Genomic DNA, 27,769 nt, shown 5'->3' with positions numbered 1-27,769 from the left:
CTCCCCAATGTGACTGGAGCTGCAATATTAGCAAATGGAACTCTGTCCTTTTGTGACCATAAACTCCATCCAATGCTGAGTCCCACAGGCAAGCTACTAACACTAGGCAATTTGCATCCTATGGGAGCCATCAATAGCAGCCATTAAGCAATGTGAATGATTCTGATCAAAGTTTATAAAAATTCAAATGGGGTGGCTATCCAAAAACAATGGTAGTATATTCAAAACTCAAAGGGACCCATGTTTCTATAAGAGGTGTTCAGGAGTCACAGGAACAATGAGATTCAAAATTAGGAAGCAGCTATCTTGTTTCTGGAGTCATACACATCTATGACATGCACATACACAGTGACATTAGTGGATACGCTTAAGGCTGATTTTCCAGGACTTCCAAGTACAGGTCATGAAAATAGACACAGCCACGTTGCTTAAGTCTTGTAAAATACCTTCCTTTTCCTCATTGCCTGGTTGTGAGATAGATCAGGTACAAAGCAGACAAGGAAAAGGATTTCAGAGTGACCAGCCAGTCACTTTGGCCACCTGCCACTCCCTGCACCACCAGCTCCACCAGCACAGGCTAGTAGATCTTCCATGAAAGGAGGCAGTGCATCATCCCTGCATTATAAGAAAGTATCCACATGTGGGTGGAGGCAGCCATTGCTTGGAGAATACCAGCTTCAAACTCTGGGGTCCATCTTCCTGTCCCATCAACTCTCCAGCCCCTCTCTGATTTCATGCTTTGTCAAGACTGGAGCGAGTGCCCTACCAGGGGCAGCACTTGGAGTTGGTATGCTGGATGTGGAGCCAGACCTTGTAAGCATACAGAGACAGAAAAGACAGTCCTTATCCCTCTGGTCATTTGCCGGGCTCGTCTACATTAATCCACATCAGAACGGATTCTCTTCATCTCCAAAACTCAATGGCACTTCATTCTGGAAAGAAGACATGGGTGAACCAAAGTTACTCATTTAAAAAATCCTGATTAAACATGGACACTTTCAGTTGATGGAATTTGAATATACAGTCTGAGGTAAAACTGGAATATTGTAAACTCCTAACAGAGGAAGCTTACTAATGCACACGTGTACACAGACACATGAAAACATTACTATGAACACTTTTCAGAAGACAAACAGTATTTATTGTTGGCTTTTTTGGATCTTTTTTGTGATCTAACCCATTAAAAACATCATTCTGATCCGGCTTCTTGTCATTCAGTCCTCTACGACTTCGGTTTTTTCAAATGTGTACAGTGTAAGGTAAGACCTGCAAACAGGCAAGGTGACATGCAGCTGGCTGCTGCTGACGCAGGCCTAAACAGACCCTGCAGATGGTGGGCTGTGCAGCTGCGTCCCAACCACAGCTGAGCTGACATTTGGACTACATGACTCTGATGCAGAGAGCGGCCCTGCGTGCACTGGCAGTTTAGTGGAAACCTTGGCAAGCATCCACTAGGTGCTAAGTTCCTGTGTATTTTCAAGTAAAGATGACTCCTAACATTGCCAGGATGTCCCCTATTGAGAACTGGTCAGTGCCTCACAGCAAGACTTTCCACTGACCCTGGGGAATCCATTTCCCTTGATACTGCAGGAAGCTTTCTCAAGGACAAAACACGTATGCTTGCCTTACAGGCTGTCACTCAGCAATTTATCCAGAAATGTGCCCGCAAGACCTGGCTGGAGTTCTTCATCCTCTCTCACACATGTCTTCTTTTTGCTTTTTTCCTCCCCCTGTTTACCAGGAGATCCCTCCCTGTGAAAGAAAGGGAACTAACCTGTGTCCAAATGAACGCATGGTATACTTTTTGACTTTTTTAAGAGAATTTCCCATCCATTCATAAGGTGATAAAGCAAAGATGAGAAGGGTGAGGGATGAGGGATTTTGAAATCCATTTATAACCCATATGAAAAGAACTTTTTCTTTTTTTGAGGCATCAAAATTTTCCTTTAGCCAAACCAAAATCATCACAGTATAGAGATTCCCCATTATCCATAGGGGATTGGTTCTAGAACCCCCATAAATGGCAACATCCACAGATCTCAACACAGAATTCTATCTAGAATGGTATAACATCTGCATTTTGTCCATGCACACCCTCTTATATACTTCAACTCACCTTCAGATTACTTAGAATATCCACCACAATGCATATGCTATGCAAATAGTTGTTAAGATTGCACTGCTTAAGGAATTATGACAAGCAAAATACCTCAGTGTGTGTTCATGACAAACACAATTTTCCCAAGTATTTTTCAACCATGTGTACTTGATACTGGACCTAAAGATGTGGAGAATCAACTTTATCCCTATTTTCTTGCCAGAGAATGGGCTTTGTACACATACACACCCTCATGAATCCTCGTCACAATCTGATACAATGCCCTGCCTCCAAAGTGAACAGGAATGAACCCCAGTGGAATCCTCGGAACCCCTGAAACTGCACTGGGAAGCACATGAGCTTTCCTCCTTTCTGGGGAAAAAGCACAGGGACTGTCTTCACGTTTTCCAAGGGATACAAACCAAAAAATGTTAAGGATATTTGTTCTCAGCAGCATGTAAGACCCTACTTGGGATGTCTACACCCCGTACTAGAGTGCCTGGGTTCAAGTCCCAGATGCACTCCCGATTCCAGCTTCCTGCAAATGCAGACCCCAGGAAGAGGTAGAAGATGGCTCCACAAATTATGTCCCAGCAATGCACATCAGAGACACAGGTCAACTCCCAAGCACCTCAATGGCCTGATCCAGCACTGCTGATCCAGGTGTCTAGGGAGTGAACAAGTAGATGGCACAACTCTTCCTTTCACAGGAAAAATACAAATACATTCTGTAAAATAATTTTTGTTCTCAGAAGCATTAAAATACTATCACCATATGGGAAAACAGTGGCCACCCAGTCATGAGGATACGAGTGACACCACCAAAACTCCAGTTCACATGAACATGAGAAACCAGCCTAAGAATTCCCCTGGGCCCTCTTACTGCCTCCCTGCCCTGACACAGCCTTCCCTCCCATTAGAAGTTGATTCCGAGCTCATCTCTGCTTTGCCAGCCACCTTCTCTAGATCTCCTTCCTCCTTTCTGCTTGGTCTCTATCTGCCTTCGCTTTCAAAACAGTTAGAAACTACAACCCTGAAAATGGGCCAAATGCAGCCCATTCATGCCCCAGAAAGGGAACATGAGGTTACAGAAAAACCCCAAAGAAGACAGGCCTGGGAAAAAGTCTCTAGAGGAATAGAGACGTTTGAGCCACAACCTTGTGGCCCTGGGCACTGTCTCCAAGGCTCTTAGTTGAGGCCCAATCTTCTCATCTTCTCAGATTTTCTGCAAGCTGTTCACCTGTCCGTCCTTTCAACTCCGATTTTCTTGCTTGTACTGCTTACCATAAAGCAGGAGGGATGTGGGATCAAGGCCCAGACTCTCACAACCAGGTACGTTTTGATCATGAAAATTCTGCATCAAAATGCCCAGCACCAACTCCTCACTCATCATATACTTCATGAAGTCATCATCTTCAGAGGGAACCCCAAATTGCAAGTGATAAGTCACCGTGGCATTTTCACCACTGAAAGACAAACCAACAGAAATATCAAAACACATCAACAGAAATGCCTAGAAATCCAGGAAGCCCATGTGAAACAGGCACAGGTACTCAGTTACTGCTGTCAGTACAACAGTTACTATTGTACAGTCATTGTGCTTGCAACTAGTACACAATGGCCTCCAGTATTCTGCCCAAGAAGAACATTTTTCCAGGGACACATCCCCAAATGCTGAAATGGGCAGTTACCTCCTTCCACACCTGCTGCCTAACCCATGGCAGTCCACAGAGAAAGGCCATCAGAGGGAAAGCCACCATGACCCAGCTATGCTCAGGGAATACCCAAGGGGTGATGTGCCATCAGTCCCAACACCAGCCTTCTGTCTCTTCCAACAAGCCAAGAAGTCTGCCCTTTTCTCTCCATGGAGTCCCTTCCCTAGGTTCTCAACACAGATCCAGAAGTGCACCTCAGAGCTATAAAGTTTAAACAGTTCTTTATTCAACCTATAACAGCTTTAAGGTTGAGTCTAAAGCTCCCTGCCACTCGCTGGATCCACAATTGAGCTCACACAGTGTCCATCCTGTGATCCCTGTAAATCACCCTCTCAGGTTTGTCCTCAAGTAAGGAAATTTCTTATTTCATGTTCAGTTCCAGAGGCCCTTCAGACGGAAGAATGAAGCTCGGAGACTCTCGGGAATGTGTCTTAAATAAAGGAGTTCACTTCCTTCAGAAAATGCTCTTCCCATTTCCAAAATAAAAGTAATCATAGGTTTATCTTAGGTTAATTAATACCTTAAGCTGCTTGTTAAATGCTACCTTACAATTTTGGTTTTCTACAGTCATTCTATTATGTGAGTTCAAGGTGGCCTAGATTAAGAACCTGTAATAAAATAATTAACTAGAGGTATCACATTTGAGACTTGCACCCTAGGGAAGGTTTTACAGCAGCACCAGTTCCAAGTGTCAACCAAGGTTTGCTCTTGGTATGTTTAGGCAAAGAGCTCCCTCTTGTGTTTAGAAGTTACATAGGCAAAAGTTCTTACATTGGTGTGACTGAATTCATTTCATCATAAATTGTACTATACCAAATCCTATGGATCAAATAAATAATGCAGAATTGGATCTTGAAGAAAGTTACAGTTTCAATTTACAGATGCCACCACATATGGCCTGGAAATTTCACTTTCAAATCCCAATTCACTGAGCGGTCCGCAGAAACAAAAGAACAATAAATGTCCTTCGGGACCAGGGAGGAGAGCTTTCTCTGGTCCGAGCCTGGCTCCAACTCTGGACCCCCACCCTCCCTCGCAATGACCTTCGGGATCACTTCGAAAACCCCTCATAGCAAACAAACAATCATACAAACTAAAAAAAACCTAAAATAAATAGACAAACAACAGAAAGTAGAGCTTGAAATCTGACAGGAAAGAGCTGGCGTGGATTGGCTCATGCCTCGCTGGGTGGGACACAAAGATTAGTCACTCCTCACCATGGTGTTGAGGATTTCCCTGCACACCGCCCCCCCCAAAAAATGTTCTGCACCTTAAATGTCGACAAATGTCTTGTTAGAGTTACAAGCCAGTCTAGATTATCCTAAAATCTGCCAAGATCAGCAAAATTATACTTCAGCACAACAAATGGCTAAATACTAAGATGAAACAGACACGAGACAGCTGAATGGTACCTTATAGCCATTTTAAGGTATATAGCAGCCGGTGCTGTATATAAACTAAAATTGAAATGTCAATGAGCTAATCATAGGTTGTGGTTAGGACTTGCTTTTTTTTTTTTTTTTTAACATACTGGTTACTCAAAACCATGTCAATTCCATAATATTGCAAACTGCTGTTGATGTTATATTGGGACTCTTGATTGACTGGGATGATATTCTACCAGCTCTAACTTTGGGCCAGAAATGGTCTCCCCAAGAAACTGTTCAACCCATCTGGACAATAAGTAGCTGGACTCTATGCTTGGTATATGTTTGCAAGGAAAGAATCTTGATTGAATTTGAACTGTAATACTGCATCAAGGTGGAGGAATCCACCAGGGGGGAGGGGCGTGGGGAGGGGGAGGGGTGGGGGGATTCCCAGAGCCTATGAAACTGTCACATAATGCAAAATAATTAATAAAAAAAAATAATTAAATTAAAAAAAATCCCAATTCAGCTACCCTAGTTTGCAGGTGTCATTACTTGTCCCTGGGGGTCTATCCTGCAATTACTGCTAATGATGGTTAGCATCTCCATAGGTAGTTCTCTTGCATTCTCCTGGCCACCGGTCCACCACAGTGGCCTGGTTGATCCTCAGAAGACCAGGCTGGAAACTGAATCAGAATATCAGAATATCAGGTGTGTAATGAGGTCAGTCGGGGCCACCCTAGTCTCAACTGCTCAAGTCGCTAGGTGAACTCACATGAGGTTGAATCCCAAGGGCATCAGAAGAAAGGTCAGGACAGCAATGAATCCTGTGGACTTTACCCTAGCTGTCCACCACTGGAGTGAAACCAGCCAACAATAAGCCAGAAAACACCTTCAGGCTGCTCTGGGACCGGCACAGTTCTGAGGTCCATGTCCCTTATAGACTCAGATGGGCAGTTAGAGATGTGGGGATGCAGTGGCTCCCAATTGTACATGGCATCTTCCTGTAACAATGGCTTTTGCTTGCTTCCAGTATTTTAGAAACTCAGCCTAAACTTTTCAAAATGGACTAAATTTTATAAGCTTTTCCTAAACATAGATTTTTAGACTTTTTTTCCAAACTCTGCTGCACCCATTACATGATCCCTTCTCCAATAACCTAGGCCTGAACTTGGAGAGACCCCACAGGCTCTAGGGTTTCTCTCTAATCTCTGCTATAGTCTTCAAATTGCAAATCAGGGCAAAAGCGCAGAGGAAAATGCCCTGGATCTGATCCTGCATTTCTCCCTCTCTTATGCTTTGCTAATTTTGCAATTTAAAATAAGTAACATCAAAAGGTGACCATAAAATAACTTGCAACTTGAGTCATTTAGGAGGGCAGCCTGCCATTGTATGTATGACTTCCAACATCAAGTCTATCTTGGTGCAGCAACCTAATGCCACCACCTGCTTTACATGTTTCTCCTTCCAGCTCTACTACCACTGTAGTTAGGAAGATGGACAGCTGTGGGAGTGAAAGCTCAAAATACAACACAGGCTTTGAGGGTCACCTTCCAGAGACATTTTAGGCAAAGTAGAGGATAAGGCTTTGCGAGGTAAAACTTCTTTCGTTGACCTCTAATCATCCTAATTGTATAAAATGATAATGAAATGATCCCTGTATCTATTGGTATCCATCCCAGGAGCATTAAAGAATAGGGAAGAAATTAAGCCACAAAAGAAAGCATGAATATATATGCATCTAATACATACAATAACTATAGTACAGAAGAATTCACACCAAATTGTTGATGGTTGTAAACATTTTGGAAGGAAGTGCAATTGGTTATTATTGACAATCACAGTACCAAGAGAGGTAGAGGATAAACTTTTCATGTGATATACACCTTCATATATATGATGCCAGGCAAAGAGTGGTGCTTCTGCATTATTTGCATTTCTCAAATGCAACAACAGCACATTGAGAAAAAGTCAGCACACAGATTACATCACAGACATCACAAAACCACCTGAGACCATTTTCTACCTTTTCCTTAGCCTATTGAGCACTTCCTGATAAACAGGAATTGTTTACTGGGACTGGCTTTTCCTCCCTTTGCTGACCCTGGTTGAATCATATAATTAACCTGGGCTTCTTTATTCTTGTTTGTGAAATAAGAATATTTGAGTTAGCTGGTCTCCCAAAAGCCACATAGCACTAACACTGTGATTCTAGCATTGGCTTCCAGAATGCAGAAAGGTTTTAGGGGGCCCGGCGGCGTGGCCTAGCGGCTAAAGTCCTCGTCTTGAACGCCCTGGGATCCCATATGGGCGCCGGTTCTAATCCCGGCAGCTCCACTTCCCATCCAGCTCCCTGCTTGTGGCCTGGGAAAGCAGTTGAGGATGGCCCAATGCATTGGGACACTGCACCCGTGTGGGAGACCCAGAGGAGGTTCCTGGTTCCCAGCTTCGGATCGGCGTGCATCGGCCCGTTGCGGCTCACTTGGGGAGTGAATCATCGGACGGAAGATCTTCCTCTCTCTGTCTCTCCTCCTCTGTGTATATCTGGCCGTAATAAAATGAATAAATCTTTAAAAAAAAAAAAAGGTTTTAGGAAGTCCTGCCAAGTCCACGGAGGCCATGGCACTGGGGTTTGGGAGGGTGCTATTTTCTGAGACACAGTCCAAAATGTATCATTCCACTCTCTTACCTGAAATCTGTCATTTTAACCGAAGTAAAATAACGATGCAGAGATGGTGAAGTACTATACAAATCAGTGAGCTGAAATAAACAGAAACAAAACCACACACATCAGTAACAGATCATACTGCATAGCATTTGGCAAAGCAGAGCTGTTTTTAGGTTTCTAGGGTGTCTTTTTACCTTCTCCAGGACATGCCTGTAATAAGAAAGAGCCATGTTTGAGACTAGAACAGCCCCAGACGAAAGGCCCACATAAGCAATCACAAAGATGCAGAAGCTCTATTTTATCCATGAAAAATTAAACAGATGATGAAAAACAATGATTTCTATGTTCCACCACTTAGGTTCATGGCTTCTTTTAGGTCATAGGTGTGGTCTCAACTGACTCATTGCAAATTGCAGACATGCATGCATTCTGTACACCTGATCTGACACCAAGCATTATGTCACAACCTAGCTTAAACATGCTCCACACACTTACACTAGTCCACTATTGGGCTGAGTTACCTAACATAGAGCCTGTTTTATAATCAAGTATTGTTTACCTCATCAAATGCTGTCTTGGCACTAAAAAGCAAAACAGTTGCACCAGTGTGCTTTCATGCCACCACAAAGTTGAAAATTCCAAGTTCAGCCATCATAAATCAGGGGCTACTGGTATGCAGTTCAGCCCTTCATTTTAGGAAACAAAACAAAGCTAAAGTTCCTTCTATACCTAGCTGACTTTTCCTCCCTTCCTCTCCTAGTGCTAACCAGCATCCTGAAACTGACTAGCATCTTCTCCTTGCAGTTTTATGAATTACCACTTCCTTACATAATCATAACAATGTATCATTTAATCTGGTTTTTATTCAACTAAAAAGCATTCCATTCTAAGACTTGCTTTTTTCTCACATTTCACATTGACCCATACAAATGTGTCCATGAAGGTCATTCAGCCAAACCACTGCACAAACCCCATAAATGATTACATCAGTTCATCCAATTATCTCCACTACACGCTATGATGAAGGGATTAGTCTTTGCACACCTCTTTGCATCTCTTCTTGTCCACATAAGTTTCCCTTGGCTATACATCAAGAACTGGAGTTTCTGGGCCCATGGGCAGGTGTGCCTTCATGTAATTAAATCTTGCAAATTACTCTCCATTTTCCTCTCTTCCAGGAAAGGGAAGAAGCCGGAAGAAAAGGGGAGAAAGAGGGAGGAAAGGGAGGGAAAGGGTGAGAGGAGGAAGGGAAGGGAGAAGGAAGGAAATGGAGGGGTAGAAAGAGGAACGGAGGGGAAGGAATGGGAGGACAGCAGAGGGAACAGAAGAGCAAAGGGGAGCCAAATGGAACCAGAGGGGAGAGGAGGAGGAGGGGATGGATGGGAAGAGATGACTTGTCCACACTAAGATTCTACTCCTGAGTGTGAGTAGGACCTATTCCCATGTTAGTCAGAGTGTCCACAGTGGGCCCACAGCCATGACGCACAGGCCTCATCTCCCCTCACCCACTGTCTCCCATCCTGTGCTGGGAGGCTTGGTGTAGAGACAGAAGCCCAGTGAGGCAGCTGACAGAGGCAGTCTGACACTGTGATTCGTTAGAATACAGCTTCCAGAGTGGCAGAGGTCTGAGTAGGTGATCTGGGAGGCCATCAGCAATTGCCCACCAAGCACAGGGCAAGGGGCTCCAGAAAAACAAAGTGAGGTGTTCAAATATTGAAATGTAGTAAAAATACACAATTGTTCTCTCCCAAATTCTCAACACCAAACTTCTAAAATCCCAATAATTTCCTAAGTAATTGGGGTACCAGCTATATCTTTTTTTCTAAGATTTGGTCTTTATCTCCAGTTCCAACACAGAGCTACTCCTAAATCCTTGGAATTTACAAGTTTACAGGAGTATCTTTGCTTCTGAGACTGGTCACCAGGAAGACAAAGGCATGACACTAAGTCTTGATCCTTCAACACTGCTCCCACTCTCCAAGGAACGGTGAGAGCTGAAGGGTGAGTGACCATTCATCCCACCTCCCTGAGGAAGGCTCCATAAGAATCCCTGCAAGGTTTGGGAACTTTGATGGCTACCTGAAGTGATATGGATGACTCTCCTTTACAGCTGTACAACACATTGTGTGCACCTCAAAGACAGAACACACCACCCTGTTCTTTGGTTGTTATTCCTTTAGTTGCTTCTTACACTTGCACTCTGACTCTATTCAGGGTACCAATTTTTTGAGGCTGGCACTTGGCAGGTTGTTTAGCATATGGTAGACCCTCAATGTACACTACATATGGAATTAAATAGAAGACTAGAATGAATACAAAAACACTTTCCTCCAGGAGGTATATAGCAAGAGGCCAGGGTTTTCCCTCTGATTTTGAACTTCAGAAAATACATACAGAATATACAGCATCAGAGCAGGTGCTTACATCAGTAGGAAAGACACTCAGCGTTACACATTGGAATGTCTGGATTTGGTTCCCAGTTCCGAATCTTGAGTCCTGATTCCTGCCAATGAGGACCCAGGGAGGCAGAAGTGATGGTTTTCAACAATGATATTCCTGTCACCCATATGGGAGAACTGGATTGCATTTGTAATTCCTGACTTTGGCCCCAACCATGGCAGACAATCTGGGATGCAAACCAATGGATGACAGCATTCTCCCCCTCTTCCCTATCTTCCCTGTTCCTTCCATCTCTCTACCTCTTAAACAAAAAAGCAATAGAAATGTTTTATAACAGTTTAAGAAAAAGAGGTGGGAAGCTATAGCATTAATTTCCTCAAAATCCCAGACAAGGAATTCCAGCTATTTGCTATGCCAGCTGTTCCCGCAGCACCAATGTTCTCACTGTAGGAACCCAGTAAATAATGAGCAAGACGTAATTACCCTTCTAGTGAGCAGATCAGGCAATTGTTCTGTCATGCACTCCTCTGGAATCTTCAGCATGATGAAGAAAGTTTTGTTTGATGATAATACAAGATATTCACTCTCATCTTCATCGATGTATGTTACTAGAGAGGGCGGGCAAGGTAGAAATAGAAAGTAAACAACTGTATAATAATACAAACTTATTATCCCACTGGCTGCCATAATTACGTATACTGATGAGTCCTCATCAAGAATAAAGGATGAAGAGAGTAGGCAAGGACAAGGAGAAATGATTTCTCCACTCAGTAGAGCTGAATAAGACATAGATGCTGCCTCCACTATGATAACAGCTTTGTTTGTTTTATGCCAAAAGAGACTCAGCATGCAGCAAATTCAGCCTGGGGCGGGGGAGTTGAAGAGAACCCTTTGTCAAAATGAACCTGCAAACCTGCAGTTTAGTACTGTACACAGGTGCTCAAGCAGGGACTAACGAACAGTAGAGAGATCACATTGGTAATGGAGGATTGGCTTTGGGAGCAAGGGACTCCACGGGAATACCTCCCAGTTGTGTGTGCATAAATACTGCTGTGCATGAGGAATCAACAACACTGACCACAAGCAAGTGGAGAACAGGTGAGCCTGTGAGCCCATGTCTTGAAGTCTCCCCAAGAAAACAGAGGATGGGTGGGCAGACCCAGCTGGCACAGAGTCACATTGCACAGAGGCAGAATGTGGACACACTTTGCTTGTGGCAAGGAAACCAAACTGCACTCAGGGCTTGAGGTTGTGCAGGAATGACATTCCTGAGACATTGCTCTGTCCTAATGACTGCTCACTAATTGGTTTTTAAGCAGTTAGAGCCTAGGGAAAACCACTCAGAAACAGGTGCCAGGAGCCACAGACCGGCACTGATTGCCAATTATGTTTCCCTGGCACCCGAGCTGGCACACAGAGGACCACCTCTCTGACCCTGAGAAAGGTGTGGGTGGGAGAAACCAGATGCCCTATTGCTGTACGCTCTTTTCTCAAAACCCCATGCTTCAAACAACATCATCAACTTCTCCGGATTTTGAGAAGGCTATGGTAGAATAAACTCAGCATTTACAAATAAAAGGGAGGTAAAAAGAAGAGCAGGCTACTGATTCCTTGAGGAAATCTGGGAATGTGAGGCTGTAGACTTTTAGAGTCAGGGTAAGTTGGCAGGCCTTGGATTTCTGCTCAAGCCTGGCTCCTGGCTAGTAGTCTGGGAATCTGGATTTGGGGGAAGGGTTCCTATCATGCCCTGAAAAGATGACTCACTATGCCTCAACTGTTTGTAAAAACAATGTGGTTGCCTATGTGACTAACCCCAGTCAAAACCCTGGGCACTGAATCTACAGTATGCTTACCAAGTAAACATTTCCCATGCGTTGTCACAACCTGTGGAGGAAGCAATTAAGAAAATCCTGTTCAACTCCCTTGGGAGAGGACTCTCTGAAACTTGTTCCCTCTGGAATTCATTGTCATCAATATTTTTACTTAATACATCCATTTGTTGTAACAAATTATAATTGTCAGTCTGTACTTGAGCACATAAGTGCTCCTAGCAAATCATTGACTCTAAGAGTGACCGTGGAGAATCCAAACTCAGGAAATGATCCCTGAATCATAACTGGTTATGAATCATTCCTTTATTCTGTCTGATTATAAAACTGATGCCCTCATAGCAGAAAATTTGCAAAGTACTGGAAAGTATAACAAGGCAAATGCCCATATAATTACTAATAATCCTTTAGTTAAGTGGCTTCCCCAATATTTTTTATTCTATGTCCCATATATTTTACATTATAAATTTGAGATCTTCTTTATATCTTGCTTTTCATTGTTGCTTACTGGTGTTGATTCTTTTTTTGTTGCTAACATATCAAAAGTGTATGTGTTTGCTATTCCTTATAAAGCTTATTTTGGTGGTTTCATACTGTTCATGTAGATTTATTTCCTTAAGTCTGGTATTATTGCTTTCAGCTTTCCACTCTTAAAAATAATGTTGCAATGGGTACGTATGAGCTCTAGACATATTACACAGATTTCCACAGTATACAAAGTTCAAAGAGTTTCCAATAATACTTTAACTCGCACCACTCAAATAACGAATCTGTGCTGGCTGAACAGTTGTTTGTAAAATAATAACAGTTTTAACAGGTGTACCCACTCAGAAATGTTTTAATGAGCATTAGGGGTAGACACTGGCCACAGCGGTTAAGCTGCCACCTGTGTTAGCCACATCTCATATCAAGAGTGCCTGGGTTCAGGCTTGCCTCTGCTCTTCCCAACTCCTGCTAATGAGCACTCCAGGGGCAGGGGGCAGGGTCGGGGGACATCAGGCGACAACTGAAGTACTGACACTTTGTGGGAGGCTTGGATTAGGCTTCCAATCCTGGGTTCATATTTAAAGAATGAACCAGCAGGTCGGGGTTCTCTCTGTCTCTCTCACTTTCTCTGTCTCCATCACTCCCCCTCTGTGTCACTCTGCCTTTAAAATGATATATAAAACAAGCAATTTTGAAAAATTAAACAAGAGATTTGACCTGAGTAATACTGTTCATATAGAGAAAATAGGTTAAAGAAATCACAAAAGCTGGTACATAGTACATTGGAGGATCATGAGTAAAGATCTTCACCTGCAATATAAAAAATGAAGCTGGATAGGAAAACTTTCAATGCCAAATGTCTTGGCAGCTGTTATCAGAGTGCATGGCTCAAGTGTAAGCAACTCAGAACCTGATCCAGCTCCCTGCTAACACCTGGATTCCGTACACAAGATGGGAGACCCAGATGGAATTCCTGCACGCTGGCTTCAGTCTGGCCCAGCCCTGGCTGTTGAACACATGTGGGTTGGGAATCAGCAGATGAAAAATTCCCTTCTCTGTGTCACTCTAGAAATAAACATAGTCAAACATAGTTCGAACCCCAGCCCAGCAATCACTATTAGCCTTATGACTTTGGGCAAGTCACATAAATCCCTGGAGCTTTTTCCTCAACTGCTCCATGGCAGGTGACTCAATATGAGAGCTTGGTGTGATGGCTCAATGGTTCAATCCCCCACCACAAGCATCAGCATCCCATACTGATGCCAGTTCATGTTTCAGCTGCTCCACTTCCCATCCAGCTCCCTGCCTGTGGCCTGGGGAAGCAGTGAAGGATGGCACAAAGCCTTGGGATCCTGCACCCATATGGGAGACCCAGAAGAAGCTCCTAGTTCCTAGTTTTGGATTAGCTCAGCTACAACTGTTGCGGCATTTCAGGGGGTAAACCATTAGATGAAAAATCTTTCTGTCTTTCCTCTCTGTAAATCTGCCATTGCAATAAAACATTAAGAAATCAAAAGAAGGAAGGAAGGAAGGGAGGGAGGGAGGGAGGGAGGGAGGGAGGGAGAGAGGGAGGGAGGGAGGGAGGAAGGAAGGAAGGAAGGAAGGAAGGAAGGAAGGAAGGAAGGAAGGAAGGGCACTCAATACAAATAAAGCAACCAGCAGGGTATCTCTCCATCTGGTTCTCATTGTTTTTTACAACACTTAGAATATCTTGTCAAACCAAAAGAGTTTCATTAACAAAAAATTACACAGGGTCTCTCCCCTCCAAAGCTTAGAAGATTTTATGAAGAAAGGAGAACACATGAGGATACTTAGTTGCATCTACAAATTATTCAAAAGGAAAATAATTTTGAAACAAACAGAAAGGCTGTTTTCGATTCTTCATGCCAGTAGGTTTATAATTCTTTGAAGGAGAGACTACATTATTATCTATTTCCTAGGTACCTGGGACAAAAGTAATGTTTCACATCCAACAGGATTCCCTGATCTCTGCCCATAAAACTGATCATTTAAAAAGGTCAGAAACACAGGCCCGGCACAATAGCCTAGTGGTTGAAGTAAGTCCTCCCCTTGAACATGCCAGGATCCCATATGGGCGCCAGTTCTACTCCCGGTGGCCCGGCTTCCCATCCAGTTCCCTGCCTGTGACCTGGAAAAGCAGTCTAGGATAGCCCAAAGATTTGGGACCCTGCACCCGTATGGGAGACCTGGAAGAAGCTCCTGGCTCCTGGCTTCGGATTGGCTCAGCTCCAGCTGTTGCAGCTGCTTGAGGAGTAAATCATCGGACTGAGGATCTTCCTCTCTGTCTCCCTTCCTCTCTCTGTATATCTGCCTTTCCAAATAAATAAATAAATAAATAAATAAATAAATAAATAATAACTACATAAATAAATAAATAAATAAAGTCAGAAACAACTGTGGAGTTCTGGCCCCTTCTCCCTACTGCAAATGCAGGTCCTACTCAATGCCTGATCCTGAGTCGTAACCTTGAACTTGCCATCACTTCAAAAGCATGACAAAGAAAGAATTGAAGCGCTCACCTCAGATACAGGCAATAAAGCATGCAACCCAATAATAAAACTAGTGTCAAACTGGTCTGCTTTACTCATCTCCCCAGGCTCTCACATTCCATGTCAGGCACCAGAGTTCCCTACAGGACATTCTGCACTACCCACAGTTCTCAGCCCATCTAGTTATCCTATCCGTTCTGGGACGCAATCATAGCCCCAGGCTGTGTCCCTTAACAGCTGCTGCATAGTTACCACCACATCTGCAACAAGACCTCTGGCTGAGGAACACAGAGCCCTGCTCCGGGAGATGAAGAGGTTTGCAGCAGGAAAAGCAGGTACAAAAGCAAATATAGTCCTGAAGGAACCTTATCCTCTCAAGGAACCCAGATGGCTTATAGGCCCAGTCCTTGACTCCAGACATGTTTCTTCTCTTGGATAGCTGCATTTCCTACCCAATACCTTAAAGTTTTTACAAATATGTGATTCATATCAGCAGGTTTGGCAATTCAGCTGGAGCCACTGCTGAGCATCAGAGATGCTCAGAGCTCCTCTTGGTGAAGCTGGGACTATCAGAGAGGAGTCCCTGTTCCACCTCTTTGTAAACTAAAGACACTGCCCTAATGATTCAGCAAAATTATCCGAACGTAATATTAAAATCAAACAACTTACAATGCTCTCATGAGCATCTGAACATGTATAATTTTTGAATTTAAAGCCTTTTAAATAATGACTAACTTTTCAGACTACCCCATAAGTCTAACCCAGTAAATGCCAAGTAAAATAAATGTATTCTCTTGGGCCAGCATTGGGGTACACCAGATTAAGCCACTGCCTGCAAATGCCAGCATCCCATGTGAGTGCCAGTTTCAGTCCTAGCTGCTCCATTTTCAATCAGCTCCCTGATAATGCACCTGAGACAGCTGCAAACTCTGGGACCTTGCCGCCTGCTTAGGAGACCTGGATGGAGTTCCAGCCTCCTGGCTTTGGCCTGGCCAACCCCTCTGCCTTGTGGCTGTGGCCATTTGGGGAATGAAACCAACCGATGGAAAATCTGTGTGTGACAGTATGTGTATATATATATGTCCCCTTCTCTCTCTAACAAATCTTTTAAAATAGATAAATAGACTACCAGGATTTTAAAAAGAAAGCATGAAAAACCTCTCTCTTGTATATTAACACATGTTTAAGCACAAATTTACAATCAAACTCAAAGCGAAGAAGTTGGTACAGTGGCACAGAGGGTTATCCATACAGAGGAGTAGGGAATGCACTTGTTTTAATCTCAGCTGCTCCAATTCTATGCCCTGCTAATAGATCTAGAAAAAACAGCCAAGAAGGACCAAGTACTTCGGCCCTGGAATCAATATGGGAGTTATAGGTTCAACCTGGCCTAGCGCTAGACACTGTGGCCACGGGGGAAGTGAATCAGTGAGTGGAAGATGTCTGTTTCTCTAACTCTGCTTTCCAAACAAATAAATAAGTCTTAAAAAAAAATTCAAGGGACCAGTACAGCGGTACAGAACACTAATCCTCCATCTGTGATTCCGGCATCCCATATGGCTGCCAGTTCAAGTCTCAGCTGCTCCACTTTTAACCCAGCTCCCTGCTAACGGTCTGGGAAAACAGTGGATGATGGCACCAGTCCTTGGTTCCCTGCACCCTCATGGGAGACCCAAAAGAAGCTCCTGAATCACAGTTTTGTTGCCGGGAATTCAATACAAAAGACATGGCAACTTCAAGTCTTGTCTCTCATGAAAGAAAAATTTTTGTTGAACAATTTCAGCATGCAAAGCAAGATTTATTAAAGATATTAAAGAGGAAATCTCCTGTGCAGCATCAGAAAGGGAATTCCAAGAAAGGAAAGACCCAGGAAAATAGTAAAAGTGATGTCTTTTAAATTTAAGTGAGCAGAACAATGGGTAACAATTAACAACAGAACAAGAACAAAGCCAGTCGGAAGGCCACAATTGTAATCCTGCCTAGCTCACTCTTGATAAAACAAAAAGTCTTTGGAACTGGTAACTTCTTTCCATTCTCGTGATAAACTAAAAATTCAGAAAGGTGGTAAGGCACTTTTACCCAGCTAAAGGGATCTTCTGGTAAGAAGCAAGCCTTTTGTGCACTTCTAAAGAGATGCCCCCTTTTCACATTTCAACAGAGAAGTGACCCTGACTACCTTTAGCCCATCTGTCAAAACTTCAGATTGCCTCAGCTTCTCCATTGTAGCCATCTGGAAAGTGACCACCCAAAGGAATACTTCTCTCTGTCTCTCCTCTTCTCCACAAATCTGCCTTCCAAATAAAAATAAATAAAACTTCAAAAACAGTCAAAGTGAAGTTTGTGCAAGTTTTTAAAACTTCTGCCCTGGTTGTTAGCCTTTAATCCTTCAGGTCCCTAACTGTTGCAGGGAAATGGAATTTCTTCTTTGTGAATTGAAGGGATTGGATGACGCAGAATGGAAAACAGATCTCTGGTCTTTGTGCTTCGGAATCCTGAATACTAAACCACCTGTTGCATCATCCTTTGTGGGAATTCCAGATCCCGACAGGCAAGTCAGTTGCGTTTTTGTGATAGAACCAACTGGTTGCAAATCACAGCTTCAGTTTCAACATTCACCTTGTCGGAGTCGATGTGAAGAGGAAATATAAGGGTTCACACTAAAACTCTTGTCACCAATATGATGGAAAATATATGATAGCTTTCAGTTTCCTGCTTACCTGTAAAACCAAAGTGTAGCCTTCACCAATCACCCATCCAACTTAAACAGTGCCCTTGGTAACTAATGAGACAGGATGTCTGCCCAAGAATCTTCCAGGCTGGAGATTAGCAATATCCTCCCAGTTTCCCTGTTCTTCTAGGGACTATGAAAAATTGAGATTGGAGCGGGGGGTTGGTGGTGTGGGTAAGGACCAAGGGAAAGGGGAACCAGAAGCAAATAGTAAATGTAGTTTCTAAAAAGAATTCCTAAAGAGTACTCAAGTGCTCCTAATTCAACCCACATCCTCCTGGAGGCCCATCACTTTTAGGACTCAATCTCAGCTCAGTGCCTCCTGTCATTAACCCACATACAAATAAAAGCAATTTTCTTCTTTCCTATTTTGAAACTGAAATTGTTACCCACTGGAGGGAGCTCTATATCAATGAGTACACCATAAAAGAATCATAATAGCAGTAAGCATTTAAAAAAATGGAAACTATCCAAAAGGATTTAAGATGACATGCCTTCATAAAAATATGACACAAAGAATTTCTAACCACCAAACAAAAAAATCTCAGTATAACACTAAAATCTTGAAGACGGGCTACATGACTACAGAAAAATCTGACATTCTGATCTCAAGTTATTTTTAAAATGTGAGAAAAGGTCAAAATAAAATACAATTAAATATCAGTTAATTGTAGGTAACTAAACATATATCGCCTTTAAACACAAGCAAATGATAAAATTATATGTAAGTATTCAAAGTACATAGTGAGTACCATGTAAACTTGTTTATATACAAATATAAAAGTTACTTTTAAATGAAGCTAGAATGACAGCCTAAAAGTACATGGTTTTATAAAGGTTTTTCTAAAACTCATTATTTTATTATAATAATAATGTTTTAGATGAAGTACAAAAATTTTTTTTTGCCAAATTACAACCTACAAACCTTCAAACAAGCAGATATCCAAGATGTAATAAAATACAGTGATTACATTAAAATTTAAGACACATCTTCAAGATCAAAGGAACAGAGTTTGAGGTACAACACTGATCTCCATACTTGTGGGACTTACAAAATTAACAAACAACAAACAAAATGCCATAAATAAAACAAGAATCATGTGTCTCTCCTACTCATAGAACATATTCCAAGCCACTTTTAAATCTGTGTTGTAGCTAATGAAACAACCATGAGTGTATCTTCCATTTCAGTGTAAGTCAGAAGTTTTAAACAAGTTCTTAAAATGTACCACCTCAGTCACATTGCCGTCGTCGTCTTACCTCCAACAAGACACAAGCTGAGGATGATCACTACAATGAGCCCCAGGAAAACGGAGGTGATGACCATCCACAGTTTACACTTTCCCACCACAGTCCTGTTGCAGGAGCTCCAGGGGTTTTCCTTCTTAGCCTGAAGAGCGAAAAAAGAAAGTGAGGCACCCCTTGGGTTCCAACACTCCCCCTAGGCGCAAATCAGTGATTACAGGAATGACAACAGCAGGATCCAGACCTCAAGGGCTAAACTCAGCAGGATAGAGGTTACACAAAGCTACACCAGGGGCAAAGTGGAGAGCCTTGCTGGCTTAGCAAGAAAATGTTTTGGGGCTCTAGCCTGGGAAGGGTAGATGGGAATTTACAGACTCGATTTTGGAAGGCATTGAAAGCCCAAGAAATAGCATCCACGGTGTTTAACCATAACAGAACTGGCCAGCACAGGAGTCTGATGGGGGTGTCACAATCAAGTAGTGAAAGATTGGGACATGCTGGAGAAAGGTTTAATATCTACCGGAGCATATATTTATAAAAATAAATTAAAACTCTTAAAAAACTTATTCTGGGGTGCATCACTATCCCTTGGAACGTTTGGGGGACACAAGAGCTAAATTTTAACTTAAGAAGAAAAGAAAGTGTAATTTGAAATGGACAAACAGAGAAATCAGCAATGAGACCAGTGGTGTGGCCCCACATTCCATGTTTTAAAAAGCAGGGGCGGGGTTTAGGAAAGAAATGCAGGGACAGGCAAAAGGGAGCAGAAAAAGAAGTTGCAATGGGTGTAGTGAGGCACTCGGGGATCACAGTGAGCAATCACAACCACAGTGGTTTGTGGAGCACTTCATACACATCAGGACTAACTCTGCTTCCCACTCTTGCAGCCCATTGGCCTCACTGCAGGAAACATCCCCAGCCTGTCAGGTCGCCTTGGAAGAACCCCTCTCAGAGCCACACCTGCTGCACCACTAGGTCATTTTTGTGCAGAGACGATGGGCTATGACAGAATATGTTGAGACACACCAGGTTGAATTCTAATCCAAAGTAAAACACATAAAAGCAGGTAACATTAAGCAAGCTACTAAAATTTGCAGGCCCCCATGTCCTGAACTTTTAAAACAAAGATGCCCCTCTAATTGTGGTCGAACTACATTCTGAAAACCCATCATTAACTGAAAATGTCATAAGTTCATAATTCATTTATTGTACCGAACCTACTGAACATTCCAGGTGAGCTACACAGCACACTATAGACTACTGGGTCTTTCCTCAGTGACAGTCTGTGGTTGAGCAGGAGATGAAGTTTGGTGTTGCTTCCGCTGCTGCCCCGCATTACAAGGGGTTATCAGGAAAAGATCAACATTCAAGTGACAGGAGAAAGAACTGTTAGAGTTCTATCGCACAGTAGGGAGACTATGGATAACCATAACATGCACACATACATGCATTTTAAAGTTATATGGATTCCAAATAAACATAAAGAATAAATGTTTAAGTATATGCTTGCCCTAGTGTGAGCTTTACACAATTTTTATACCTGTGCTAAAACATAATATGCGGCCATATAAATACGTGCACAATCCTGTATACATTAAAATTTTGAAATAAACAAAAACTCAAAGTACACATTTTGAACCTTTGTAACTTTCATACTAGCATCATAAAGTCAAAGAGGTGTAACTGAAACTATCACGTTGGAAACCACCATGTTTAGTTTATCAACACTAAGTCTGACTTACAGAGCTGCTATAAAAACTACAGATAACATTCATGAAGCATCTGCTCAATCCAGGAAACGAATTCCACCTCCCCCATGACACACAGCTGTACACCTGTCCAGAAAGCACTTGAGGAAGCTGGTTTCTGACTCCAAACATTGCTTACTTTCTATCTCATTCTTAGTTTGGTGGTGGCCAGCAGGGAAGAAAACCATGAATATATTTCAGGGCCCAGGGCGGTAGCCTAGTGGCTAAAGTCCTCGCCTTGCATGTGCTGGGATCCCATATGGGCACCAGTTCATAGCCCTGCTGCTCCACTTGCCTTCCAGTTCCCTGCTTGTGGACTGGGAAAGCAGTAGAGGATGGTCTAAAGCCTTTGAACCCTACATCCACATGGGAGACCCAGAAGAAACTCCTTGCTCCTGGCTTTGGATCAGCTCATCTCCAGCCGCTATGGCCACTTTGGCAACCAGCTGACAGAAGATATTTTTCTCTGTATCTCTTTCTTTCTGTAAATCTACTTTTCCAATAAAAATAAACAATCACTCTTTAAAAAAAAAAAAAAAAAAAAAAAAAAACTGGCTCCCAGATGGGCTCAGCTCTGGTTATTGCAGCCATCTGGGAGTAAACCAGTGGATGAAAGACCTCTCTCTGTGTTTTTCCTTTCTCTCTGTAAAATCTGCCACTCAAATAAAAATAAATGAATCTTTAAAAACAGACACAAAATAATACATTTCATACTTTCCCAGAGGTCCCAAGCCTGGCTGCACAACAGTATCACCTGCAACAGATTTTGACTGACAGTAGGCCCACCGAGTCTTCAGGGAGATGGCCACAGGCCCTGGCAGGTCATTTTAAACTTCCCAAAGTGGATCAACTGCTTTACCAGATTGAGACATCTGGTGCCAACTCTCCCACCCTCCAAGAGCCTGATCCAATCTCCCAGTTCTCTCCTTTTCCACCCAGTGCAGGAGCTGTCCCCACGCTGCTGCCACTGACTGCCCTGTCTGGTTTCTTGTTCAAATGCAAACAAAGAATGGCTTTATCTTCCTGGGTAAACTGAAACCACATAGAGAAAAGGTTCCTAAACTTCCCCATTCTTATATCCCACACTTGTTCCTCCTAACTTACAGACCCTGAGTGTACCATACATGGACTCTTGGACCCAGCCCATTGGATGGGAGCAGTGAAGGCCCAGAGATACCCAGAAAGAGAATCATCTTGAGTGTGTTTCTGGGTCCAGAAGTAAGACCACCTCTCATCCCGAGGCAAGGCTGCAGAGCTGCTCCTAAGCCACCAGAGTCAGGGGCTCCATTAAGCACATGGGAAACTACAGGCTGGCACAGGGATCTTGGGCTTCTAGGGGACAGAAACGATTGTCCCCACTTAAAAAGCTTCTCCTATCAAAATTAGCCTGTGCTTTCAGTTCAAATATAAGGGATAATCAGGTCCACAAAACGTAACACTAAAGAGAATTATCTGGAGTATCCAATCAGCCACTGGATGAACTTCTTCAGCCACTTGCACCTTCTGCTGTCCCTCGGGGATCATAAATTAGGACTCTCATGGTTTGAAAGATTACTAGTTAGTCTTAGGAATTCCTAGGAGGATTACAGCTCACAATGACATAGTCTTTATATATAGGAAATGCCTCTTCTTGGTCCAGCCCCAAACTGCCCACCTGTAGCCCAGCATGCGTCTCTGCGCTGTCCACAGGCCTAAGAAGAACACTGAGTACTATCCCTTACAGATTCATCTTTCTAACCTTTAGGTCAGTATAAAGTGGCTACCCCACTCCCAGCTGAAAAACAGCTTACAATGCTAATCAGCTGCCTGCATGTTAGAAGCAAATCAGGGGTGAACTTTTAGATGCGTCACAAGCAGAGTCCCAGGTCCCCTGAGGCCAAAGCAGCTCTGATACTGGGTGCATGCTGAGTCTCCCCTCAAAACTGAGTCACAAAGTCTCACTGCCTGCTTCATCAGCTTCCTAAGCAGTGCCATAGGCAGTTCTCCCAGAGTGCCTGCCCAGGATGTCTGCAAGCTGCCCTTCCATTCTGGGTTTGCATGACATAGCTCAAGGTATCTCCTGGCTTTCAGCCGAACACTACCCTGGACCCTCTGTCTCTTCAGGGACGGGTCTAAACACACGACACAGGCCCATCCTGTGACCATGGCAGACTATCCATGTCTCAGATTCAAAAAGCTTGGATCATTCAGAAGCAGATGTGATGTCAGTCAGGGGAATTTTTCTCAGCAAACCGGAAAATTTAGACTTCATATTCTTCTGTGCAATATTTAATCACTTGTTGTTTGATCCAAACATAAAAGAGCCAGTTTATTCTTGTCCTGAACAAATAATATGTAGCAATGGAGCTAACTCTTTAGGTAGTTCATTCCCAAAAGCCTTGTATGTCTCAAAATTATCAACTTAGTGGTTTATTATTATTCTACTGCTGCTGCCTTCACTTTAAATGTCTCTGAGATTTCTATTTGAAACCTGAGTCAAAGCCAAAGAAGAAAACAATCTCACCTTATTAGCATAATTTCTTTTCCACATCTGACCCTATGTTTAGCATGATGGCAAGCAGAGTAGGGATCAATGGCTTGTGTCTCTTTCCCTCACACCTGAAACCTAGATCAACAATGGGTAAAGCTTCTTTCCACTGCCTTCTTATACCCTCACAGCCCAGCTCTGCCAAGTCAGGGGACAGCCACTGTATCAGATGTCTTCTTATAGTAACAGTATGGAATGTCTTCTTATAATAACCCCTCAGCATCCACCCACTCACCCATTCAGATCCAATCTCTTCAATGCTACTCTTCCTGTGCTACACAACTGCTGTTTCACCTAGATTATAAATTGCATAACTCATAAAATCAGCAATATCTAATCTAAGCAACTACACTAAATGAAGATAAATCATAAATCATTGTATTTCAATGATAGATTAAATCAACACAACATCATAGAGGTGGGAAATCTAAAAAAACTTGATTTTTTGAGTTAAATTTCAGCGGCACCATTGAGGGTACTGAGCAGAGTCTCATGTTTTTACTCAATTTCATCTGGGAGATCACAATACTAACAACCGTCATAAAGTGTCTATACAACATGTAGTGAATGAAAAAAAAATGGAACTAAGCAATATTTAAAAATAGGGCATAGGTGAAGAAACCCTAAAATACAGAACAAAACACAGACACTGGACCCTACATCAACTGACTTCCTGAGTTTAAATGCACCCTAACTTCGTCTTCAAAATTAAAAATAATGATCACCTGCTGGGGTGATGGGTCGTCTCCTTTTTAAAGATGCCCTGTTCAGGTATTACTAGAATGCCTGCCCAGTGCTTCCATACCCCTCTTTCTTTACTCTACCCTGTTGCTCACCTGTGTTTTCCAACTTAGTGAGCTACAAAGCTACCTCAACAAGGAAATCCGGGCTATCTGTGCATACTGAGTCACATGGAAGTCAACAGATCGTGAAGTAGCAATTTTTACAGGGCAGGTGCTAATCAACTGGAAAATACTGACACCTTGCCTGGCTCTCCTGTTTACCCTTCCTTCAACTGTTTTACACCAGCACCCCCAGTCTTCACAGACACCCAGTTTGGGCACATTTCCACCATTTGACCCTGGTACACATCCTGTAATGGCGATGCTGCCTGAAGAACTCTTGAGTGCTAGATTCAGTCACAAATGTGGAAACTTGGAGTGTCCAAGGTTTGTCTAATGTGGGACAAGAATTTCCAGTTCTCAAATCTTAAACCTCCCTAAGGGTGCACGCAGTGAGGCTGCGGTTATAGACACCTCCCGGCCATCAGACCTTCTGCAAGCTCTGGGAAGTTTATATCCCATTCAAAGACAAGGCCTCAAAGTGCTTTTCAGGGTACCAATAAAAGCAGGCTACCCAGCCATTCACGAACATGTAAATTTCCTGTTCCTTCACTGGCCGAATGGGGGCAGGGGGAGGAGTGGGGCCTAGAACCATCAGGTTCTATATATAGATACGAGGATATGTGGATCCAGTCAACCTCAAGCCACTCTTAGGGGTTAATCACAGCAGGAACAGCCTGGAATTCAGTCTCTGATGTTTTACAAGCATTGGACGTGAGTGAATACTGCTCCCACCACTGCTAGAGTTGAATCAGGAAACAGCTCAGTCGAAACAGGAGTGACTTCCTGAGGAATTCGGAGAAAGTAGAAAAAGAACTGAGCTAGCTTAGAGTCCTGTGGGGGAAGAATTTTTAAAATACTTGCCCACAACCCTAGGCTTTGGCCTCCGGCTCTTGCTACTTTTACCGCGTGTCTTCCTAAATAATCCAAAGGCCTGCCTGAGAGAAGGCAGACAATGTTTGTTGGGGGAGGACTGGAGGGGAGTGGAGACAGGCTGCGGACGGTGGGTGAGCGCTGGAGGAAGGGGAAGTGGAGGAGTGATGTGCGAGGAGGGGGGGAGTTGCGAAGAGGCAGATTCCTAAAGAAAGAAGGGGTCTCCTTCTATCACCTTCGTTTTCCCTATCTGAAAAACTACAGGAAACCCGACGCAGCCACACCTCCCGTTGGACTGCCGAAGCGCGCTGGGCCAGGCAGGCGAGCCCCGGGTCCCGCGCTGCCCTGAGATCGCCCGGGGAGAACCCCAGCTTCCCGGCCGCGAGCACCTCACCTGCACCGGGCGAGCCTGCTCCCCCGAAGCGGGGACGACCCTGACCGCTCCATTGAGAGGCGTCTGCTCGTCTGGCTGCGCCTCGAGCGCTGAGAGCTCCAGCTCATCCGCGGGCGATGGGGACGCGGCCGCTTCCATGGGCCGGCAGAAGAGGGCTGAGCGGCTCTGCCGCAGGCAGCACCCACACACCTAAGGGTGCAAAGTCCAAGGTTGCCTCCCCGGATCGCACTCCACCCACTGGGCGAGGGCGCGTTGAAGACCTGGGGCTGTGGGAGGGAAGGGGCGGAGGGGGTGAATGCAGGGGAGCGGAGAGCGCTGGCCCCAGCAGGCGCTCCTCGCCCCTGCAGGCTCCAGCGGCTGCGACCGTACCTGGCGTGGGCTTCCGAGCAAAAGAGGGCAGTTTTTCTGGTTTGTTCAGGGCGCTCCCTGGTATGCCCTTCCTAGCTCTGCGAAGGCAACCCAGTTCATCTTGGGGCCTCTGGTGAAGACGTTCCAGCGGAAAACCGGCCTGATACCCCCTAGAGCTGTCAGTTGCTGGGACTTGCCCCAGTCCTCGTTGCCTAGCAAAATGCCTTCACTGAGTCAACAAGTAGCTCTAAAGCTTCCACTGCGTGCCTGGCATGGCACCCGGTTCTGAAAGTGCAAATTCTTTCTTTCTCTCTCTTTCTCTTTCACACACACACACACACACACACACACACACACACACACACGTCCAGAGTCAGAGGGACAGTGTTGAGTGGTGATGGGGGAAGGGAAGCATGCAGAAACAGACCCTAGAACGAGACTATTTATTGACCATTCAGAGGGCACTTAACCAAAAGACTTCAGGCACCATCCTTGCTGTGCCAAAGTGCCCTGATCCGGAAATTTGGCGTAGCTTAAGATTAGCTTAATGTGTTGCCAGGATTGAGAGCTGGGGCAAGTAAAACACTCAGAAATACACTAACACACGGCCAGCATGGATAAGACTTGGCTATTATTGTTTGCCTTTGAGGGGAAGGATCAGAGACACCTCCTCACCTAAGCAAAAAATGCACTTCGCGCGCACACATTGCATTTCTGGTTTAGTGAGCCTGAAATTGTGTTGCGCCAGTCTCAGCTCTCAAGCGTTTGTCCAGGACAGTCTTGATCTCTCTCTCTCTCTCTCTCTCTCTCTCTCTCTCTCTCTCTCTCTCACACACACACACACGTTTGAGAAGGCAGGAAGTGTACAAATAAGCTCCATTCCAAAGACTTGTGTGGACAAGTAGGGACCTTACTGCAGGCTGCTCAGACGCTGACTTCCGCTCCTTTATAGACAAAACTCGCAGGAACCAGGCATCGTTTGCAGCTGGGATTTCCAAGAGGCTTTTAAATAAAGACACAACCATTAATCAATCATCCATAAGAAACTGATTCTTGTAATCACCTGAGATTGGTAATGTCCCTTTTATCACTGTTACTGCTACTGCTCATAAGTAATGAGGATCTAGTCCTCACTGTAACTTTATTAGGGCTAGGGACACATGCTGACATTTATTCCAACCTGAAGATGTTGGACACTCTTCTCACCACCCTAGCATCACAATGATACCTTTGTTACATGTTCATTAGCTTCATGTGGATGAAGGCTCATTTTTTTTTAACTTTCTTCCCATGGTGGACTGTACATTATAGAAACGTAGCAGAATAATGTGTTCTTAGGTGGAATCGGAGAGAAGTTCTCATGCATGCAGTACAAGCATGGACTCACAACGAAATGACTGATGATCTCCTTCATTGTTAGGAGACACCTCAGTGGCAGGATGATGGATTTGTGAAATTTCTTGAAAGACACCCATTGTAAGACTGGAGGGGAGAACGTGGAGGAGAGAAAGGGACTTGGGGAGGTGGCAAGGAGACCCCAGTGTCTATTAAACTGTATCATAAAACAAACAAACAAAAACCTAGGTACTTCACTGCAGGAGGTTGGAATCCTAACCAGAGAGATAACCCTAACCAGGAAACTTTTGGTAGCAAAAGAGAGCAACATGAATGATCTTACTGGCATAACATGTATAAATAAGACAATTCCAGGAAAACCAGAAGATAAGATCAATCAGGCCATTATTGTTGTGTCTCTCAGAGTATTATTTGCTATTGCAATCCAATGAAAATTTATTATGTTTTGAATACTGAATAAAAATATTACTATTGCTGCTTAAAAATACAAACACATGAGTTTAGGGAATCAGGAAGGAATGATGAGACCCCAGGCCTGGTGGCCCCTGGCCTTTTTTTAGGCTCCTAACAGAACCGGTAGTCACAGGAGTTGGCAAACTTGCAGAAAATCAGTATGGTCTGTGGAACCCAACAAC

General features: G+C 43.8%; 1 protein-coding gene across 1 annotated transcript; it reads right to left on the bottom strand.

Moving 5' to 3' along the window:
* Window positions 1–527: 527 nt before the first annotated feature.
* C3H3orf52 (chromosome 3 C3orf52 homolog) lies at window positions 528–25,621 on the bottom strand. The gene is made up of 6 exons (XM_058661283.1): window positions 25,431–25,621; window positions 19,062–19,191; window positions 10,732–10,856; window positions 7,870–7,940; window positions 3,383–3,564; window positions 528–932 (listed from the first exon to the last, which is right to left on the bottom strand). The coding sequence occupies exons 1-6, from the start codon at window positions 25,566–25,568 to the stop codon at window positions 928–930; spliced, it is 651 nt and encodes a 216-aa protein (XP_058517266.1). The 5' UTR covers window positions 25,569–25,621; the 3' UTR covers window positions 528–927.
* Between the last annotated feature and the right edge of the window lie 2,148 nt (window positions 25,622–27,769).

Source organism: Ochotona princeps, chromosome 3, assembly GCF_030435755.1.
Source record: "Ochotona princeps isolate mOchPri1 chromosome 3, mOchPri1.hap1, whole genome shotgun sequence".
Classification (NCBI taxonomy): Eukaryota; Metazoa; Chordata; class Mammalia; order Lagomorpha; family Ochotonidae; genus Ochotona; species Ochotona princeps.
The sequence above is the reverse complement of the archived record's forward strand: the minus strand, read 5'-3'. Positions and strand labels throughout refer to the sequence as shown.

Bases quoted from the DNA above. Each gene is read 5' to 3' on its own strand.
- C3H3orf52 (XM_058661283.1), bottom strand. From the start codon at position 25,568: ATGGAAGCGGCCGCGTCCCCATCGCCCGCGGATGAGCTGGAGCTCTCA. The intron at 10,857-19,061 runs GTAAGACGACGA...CGCCCTCTCTAG, and splicing joins CAGCTTGTGTCTTGTTGGAG to TAACATACATCGATGAAGAT. The intron at 3,565-7,869 runs GTAAGAGAGTGG...TTTGTCTTTCAG, and splicing joins GTTAAAATGACAGATTTCAG to TGGTGAAAATGCCACGGTGA.